Source organism: Sinocyclocheilus anshuiensis, unplaced genomic scaffold, assembly GCF_001515605.1.
Source record: "Sinocyclocheilus anshuiensis isolate Anshui unplaced genomic scaffold, SAMN03320099.WGS_v1.1 scaffold685, whole genome shotgun sequence".
Lineage (NCBI taxonomy): Eukaryota > Metazoa > Chordata > Actinopteri > Cypriniformes > Cyprinidae > Sinocyclocheilus > Sinocyclocheilus anshuiensis.
In genome coordinates this window covers 432,056-439,147 of record NW_015539864.1, presented here as the reverse complement: position 1 = coordinate 439,147, position 7,092 = coordinate 432,056, and the positions used below count along the sequence as shown (strand labels likewise).

The window sequence follows — 7,092 nt, the reverse complement described above, 5'->3', positions numbered from 1 at the left end:
GATGATACTCAACTATATATCTCAACAAGACCAGATGAAACTTCTAAATTGTCTAAGCTAACAGAGTGTGTTAAAAATGTAAAAGATTGGATGACCAATAATTTTCTCCTATTAAATTCGGATAAGACAGAGATATTACTTATTGGACCAAAAGACAGTACACAGAATCTCTTGGATTACAATTTGCAACTAGACGGATGTACTGTTACTTCCTCTACAGTCAAAAATGTGGGTGTTATATTAGATAGCAACTTGTCTTTTGAAAATCATATTTCCCATGTTACAAAAACAGCATTCTTCCATCTTAGAAACATTGCCAAGTTACGAAACATGTTTAGGCTACTTTTTTAACCTTTATTCATTAAAAAACGGCTCACTTTAATGTGCAGAACCGCGTACAGATGGCGCTATTCAACTCATTGCGCCTCCTCTAAACCCGGAACAAACAGTAGGTGGCGGCATGTTCTTTTGATACCAGTCCGCCATTAAACAAACGGAGAAAGAAGAAGAACTTGGCGGGAAGTTCATCTGTTCTGCTGTGCAGCTGGAAATTCAGTGCTGATCACATCAGGGAATATCGATAAGAACAGATCTAGCAATCTCTGATTAAGCCATGGACGACAAGACAAAGAACGATACATCACAGCTCAACAGGTAATTGTGTCGATCTATTGTTTTACTGTTGTCACCACTTGTCAGGACAGGAATCTGTCATGACTAGATTTGTGTTCATGACAAATGTGCTAGTAAGTTAGATTTCGCAAAAAGTGTGCACTTTTTGCAGGCAACAAGGGCATAGATTTGCAGAAACTGCATGTTTCTGACACATTATCACAAACAGTTAATGGCTTGATCTATTAATTCAGTGTTATAGGGTGTATACAATTGATAAATACTGAAAATATAGATTGGATTGACATGAACATGGATATAATGATTAACTGCCCTCTTGTGGTCGTGTTTGCCGTCTTCAGCCCTGTAAGCTGGCAGTAGGCGCACTAAGAGTGAAATTTTTTTTTCAAATACTGTTTGTGATACGTTTAATGACTGCCTCAGCATTGTGTGACTGCACTGCCCATTAGCTTCAGCTCATCAATCCTCAGTATTTCACTAGCAGACTAACTCTCACACACACACACACACACACAGACCCCTACACCTACTCTTGACAGCTGCTCAATCACCAGAGACATTAGAAAAAAGAGAGAATCACCAGAGACATTAGCAAAAAGAGTGAGTCAAGTCAGATGGGTCCATTAAATGTTCACACATAAATCCCCATGCCTTTCAAAGACCGTCATTGAGATGTGTCGCAAAAGGTGTAATATCACTTTAAGTTAAAATGGAAAGCCCTGGAGGTGAACCATCTGATGATAATGTCTGTCAGTGCTCAAATCACACATGTAGACAGCTATCAGTGGGGCGTCAGGGATGCAAGTTTTATGATCAGCACAAGTAAAGATGTAGTACTCCACTGAGACAAAAGGAAACTTTCATATTAATGGAAAGCTCGTTCGTTTAACATCTCAACCGACTTGAATCGTCACACATTTTTATCGATTTTCAACCGGCTCGGGGTGCATTGTTACATCCCTAAGAAAAAATAAGCATTTAGCAACTATACATTGACCAAAAATGAGAGTAAAGACAAACAAAAAGCACATTTCTTTCCGCTCTAGCTCCGCAGCCCACTCCAGTAGGCTACAGGAGCCTCAAGTGCCTAGTTCTTTTGAACTTTCTATTCATCAATCATCAAAAATTATCGTGGTTTCCACAGAAATATTAAACAGTACAATTATTTTTAAAATTGATAATAATAAGAGGTGTGTCTTGAGCAGCAAATCAGCATATTAGATTAATTTCTGAAGGATAATGTGACACTGAAGACTGGAGTAATGACCAATGAAAATGCAGTTTTGCTATCACAGGAATACATTTAGAGATGCACCGATTGCTATTTTCTTGGGAGATTCCGATTTTTTGGAAGTATTTTCGTCAGCGAAATTGAGCAAAAACGGTCAATATTTTGTCTACAATTTAAGTCACTTAATTTTAACTTCTTGTTTATTGAAATACTATTGTATAAAATCAGTGTCACATTGCAGTCGTGTTGATATTGATATTTGGGGAAACATCATGGCCGTATAATGTTGCTTACCTAAATCATATTTTGTAAATATCTTTTTTTTCCTACCGCGGTATGCATCTATACATTTCTGAGTTACTTTGTGTGTGCTGTCTCTCACTCACACACTCAGGCTGTGCAAGCCTCATCTGGGAACACACATACTGGTAAAAAAAAAATGTATAGCCTGAATGCACTGTAAGTCGCTTTGGATAAAAGTGTCTGCTAAATGCATAAATTATTTATTTATCTGGCACGACATAAACGGTCGCCGTTTACACTGAATTCAATTAAAATTAGAATCATTCTCACGTGAAACAACGTTTACACGCGACTGTGACTGTGCATGGCAGTGACGTCATTGCCGGCGCCGCAGGCAATAAAAGAATCAGTTCCGAATCGGCAAGACGTGAGACATACCGGCCAGTCATGCGAAAAATCGACCGATTTCGATCACTGGCCGGTCAATCGGTGCATCTCTAAGTAAATTAGATTTGAATGTGTTAAAATAGAAAACAGTTATTTTGAATTCTAATAATATTGCACAATATTACTGTTTTTGATGTTTTTCTGAACATTAAAAAAGTCCCCAAACTTTCGAACTATAGTGTTAGAAATAAGATACAATTATGTGTAGTAATTGAGATACACATATGCTGAACATTTTAACATCGTAATTTATGTTTTCAAATATTTAAATAATTTGCAATCCATTTGATTAGTATCCTGGTCGTCCACGTGGGACTTATCGGCCCATGTCAGTATCAGTCTGTCACTGTGCTTGGCACTTAAGTGTTCATCATGGTGATTTCAAAATTGTATATTAAGCTTAATATGTAAGCTATAATGAGTAAAACATTAATTCTGCCCTAATTTTTTTATCATATTCTTAAAATACTGTTGAAAAAAAAAAAATTGAGTTCACACATGATCATGTACTATCTTTCCATAGATGTTATATTAGTGATGATTTGTCTGTATTTTTGTGCTGTCATGACAACAATTTTTTTTTTTTAGCTTTTTTTTCCTTATTCCTTTCATTCTTTCAATCCATCAGATCACACAGTGAAGGTGAGACAAAGAAGAGGCAGGGCTACCTGGAATGGCCTGAGTATTTCATGGCTGTTGCCTTCTTATCAGCACAGAGGAGCAAGGACCCCAGTTCTCAGGTACCTAGAGATTGATTGCCTGCAGTTCTGCTAGATTGAAATGTGGGTCGATTTGGTCAGCATACATCAATCTGAAATTTGATGACATTACAATCAATATGAAGTTAGACCTCTTTTGTAATTTTTGCAATATCTTGATCTCAGTTTCTTTCTGTTAAAACCATTTTGTTCCCATTAATATTAACTTGAAGAAGTTATAAACAGCCTGGTACTACAATACCTCAAAGATCTCCAAACACCCTACAGCTTCTTTTGATCAAAGGACACAGGCCTCTTATCCGCTCCATGTACTGTGAGAACGTATTCTGGTTTCAGACCTCCCCTGCTGTGCAGCGACCTCCTGGCCAATATAAACACTCCCGATATTTAAGCGCAATATTGAAGTTCAGTCAAGCATGATCCTCGGTCAGTTCATGCATGCATCTGTTATTGTTCCTAAAGGCGCAGAGCCAGATTGCATATCTAAGACACAAAAGAGTTTTGGTGAACTGAGAATGCAGGTCCCTCCCCACTCACTCATGCTGACTGAACTTTGTTGACCGCGATCCATAGTCTCAGGAAAGTCTTTTGCTTTCCTCCTCTGCTGACCTGTTGCATCAGATGAATTTGATGGGTCTTGCTGGAACATACAGTAAGCCATCATGTCAGGAGCTTGACTTAATTTCAAACCAGACTGAGTCTTTTAGTATGTTTTTAAAATGGTGTATCTTGTTACAAAATAGTCCAACTTTTACAAAACACTCATAAAAGTTGACTTTTTTCAATTGGAATAGTCCAGCACTCGAAAAAAAAAAAAAGTATTGTGGCATAGTTGAAGTATTTGCATCTGTTTTATTTATTTAAATCACATTTGGTATTTATTCAGAAACCTTAGAATGAACATACATCTTTTAATTGTGAAAAAAAAGTAGTTAAAAATTATGAGCATGGTTCAAATATGGAATAAGCAAGATTCAGTTAGTTAAAATGTTTGAGATATGGTTTACAAATAATAATAATACTAATAATAATAGGTAATTGGATTTATTGATGATTCATATATAAACCCAGTTATGTATTTAAATATTTAAAACACATGGTTTACTTGTAATATTACATGATAAATCACATTCTTGTTTCATTGGTTTGTGACTGACAAATATGCATGCAAGTTTATTAGTTTAAAAACTGTGTACTCCAGTTGGATGGAAATTTTATATGTAATTAAAACGCAGAAACGGTTGTAATATGATGTCATGCTCTGCAGCATCTTTAAAAAAAAAAACAATTCAACATATAATACTGTATATCCAAAATGTAAAACTATTTAGTCTGCTCCACTTCACTTAAGACTTTAAAGTTTGCATTCTTTTAATTCAAATAAGAGGTCACAACATGATGTAACAATCTTTTATTGGTCAGGTGATACAAATTTGCATATAATTTCAACAAACTTGAACTTTGGAACACAGTGAAATTCGCACGAGCTTGTAGTAAAAGTGTCGTATGACTGATTATTTGAATCACTAGACCATTTAGATTTTTTTTTTCCTCCACATTGCAAGCATAAATATCAGGCTTGTGCCTTAAGGCTGTCTTCGTGGTGATAGATGTTTGGAAAATAAGCTGTTATTCAATTTCATTTCAGGTTGGTGCCTGTATTGTGAATCAAGAGAACAAGATAGTGGGTATTGGCTACAATGGCATGCCCAATGGTTGTGACGATGACCTGCTGCCCTGGTCTCGCAGTGCTGATAACAAGCTGGACACCAAATACCCCTATGGTGAGTTCTGCATGACCCCTGGGTTTTTGGCTTTTTTGGACTGCAGCAATCAGTTACCCATAATTATCAGTCACTGCCTCTGTTTGACCGACAGGTCAGTGCACACCTACATTAAACACTCGCCGAAAAGGCTTTTTAGATTTCAGGCTCTGTCAACGCAGCACATGGTGTCTGTTAACACAGTGTGGTGAGGTGTATGCTCTCTTGTGCACATAGCGGCAGTCATGGATTAGTTTTCACCTGCATGGGGCTGATGGGAGAGGTAAAGGCGGAGCTGCTGAGTGAGGGAATGGGCAAGGTCACTTTGTGGCAGCTATTAGTGTGAGAAATGGAAATGAGCTGAAGCTGGCGTTCCTAAAGGCGGCACATGCCAACTCGAGTCTTTGAATGGGTCGTATTGCCAGAGGGAAGGTGTGAAACTTTGGAGAGGATTTATGAGTCTGGCACTTGGATGATCCTCTGAACTGTTCGTGACTTGTATTTCTCCTTTGTTTCTGTTGTCAGTGGTCAGGCTTAGGTAGAATTTTTTTTCAAACAAAGCCAACTAAGTTGGACTCCACAAAGTGACCAAAAATGTAAATTGAATACAGAAAATTGGTTTTGGCTTGGTTCCGCAGACATTCAGTTTTTTTCATGTGATAGTTATGTAGAATAGTCAAGTTTAATCGATAGAACTTTTCTGATGTCTCGTATGTTTGAAAAGAAGCCAATGTACGAAACTAAGGCAGTCAGATTACTGTTGATGGGCAATGTGTTTGTATTGTACTAACCAACTTTCAGAGGTTTAATGATTTTCAACCATACAGTATCTGCTCTGCCATTTGACATTTGGATTTTTTTAGTTAGTGATTCCAAGTTTTTCAAATGTAATTAAGAATTGGCGTGTCTTTAAAGGTGAGGGCTAATCTGAAATGATGTGTGCATGTGATTGTGTTCTTCAGATTCAGTGCACTGCCTTTCAAAAGTTTGTGGTTGATAAGATTTAAAAAAAAAAATGTTTGAAAGAAGTCTGTCATGCTCAGTTGCATTTATTTGATAAAAAAAATATAATAAAAAACAGAAATATTGTGATACATTTTTAGAATTTAAAATAAATTCCATTCCCTTAGAATTTAATTTCTATTATAAATTCCCTTTTCTATTATAATATATTAGGGATGTAACGGTATGAAAATTTCTTATCACGATTATAGTGAACAAAATGATCACGGTTATCAGTATTATCAAGGTATTGTTAAAATGTGCTGTAGATGTTAAAAAAAGTACCGACACCTAAATCACTTCAAGTTTTATATTTAAAAATCAACAAACAACAAATAAAATGACTTTTTGTTTGCATAAGCACTAAAACAATAACATTACCAATGATGTTTGGATTTAAATGACAACTTGACTGACAACAGTTTAATAGCATGTTGAAATATCTAATGTAAATGTTCAAATAAAGCTTTGAAAAAGTTTAATAAAAAGGTAAACCTCACATTTCGGCCTTTAAATAAAGAAAATATATGTCAAAATGATAATTGATTATTAAATTATTATATGTATTTTTATCTGTTCCATAAATAATTCTCGATAACTTATCTGAATGGTTTAAATGTGTAGAATCCACATAAGCTTGTTTTTCATCAACTGGTCAAAATTTATAGCAGGGCATGCAAATTCGGTCCATTTTTGGCCAGACAGAAACTGCACACAGACTGAATGTAAATATAGGTCTCTGTAAATCCACTCTCTGACAGCAGGTGGCGCTTATGGAAACCAATGATGTTCGGATTTTAAATGACAACTTGACTGACAACAGTTTAATAGCATGTTGAAATATCTAATGTAAATGTTCAAATAAAGCTTTGAAAAAGTTTAATAAAAAGGTAAACCTCACATTTCGGCCTTTAAATAAAGAAAATATATGTCAAAATGATAATTGATTATTAAATTATTATATGTATTTTTATCTGTTCCATAAATAATTCTCGATAACTTATCTGAATGGTTTAAATGTGTAGAATCCACATAAGCTTGTTTTTCATCAACT

The 7,092-nt window shown here is 35.6% G+C and overlaps 1 protein-coding gene across 2 annotated transcripts in view; it reads left to right on the top strand.

The window, feature by feature from the left end:
• Positions 1-428: 428 nt before the first annotated feature.
• LOC107684975 (deoxycytidylate deaminase-like) overlaps positions 429-7,092 on the top strand; it is a 31,165-nt gene continuing 24,501 nt past the window's right edge. The window contains exons 1-3 of one of the 2 annotated variants that reach the window (XM_016481370.1): positions 429-654; positions 3,183-3,294; positions 4,922-5,057. In XM_016481370.1, coding sequence (XP_016336856.1) covers positions 614-654; positions 3,183-3,294; positions 4,922-5,057 — 289 coding nt within the window. In that variant the 5' untranslated portion in view covers positions 429-613. The remainder of the gene's footprint in view (positions 655-3,182; positions 3,295-4,921; positions 5,058-7,092) is intronic. The other variant, XM_016481369.1, reaches the window with a different exon arrangement.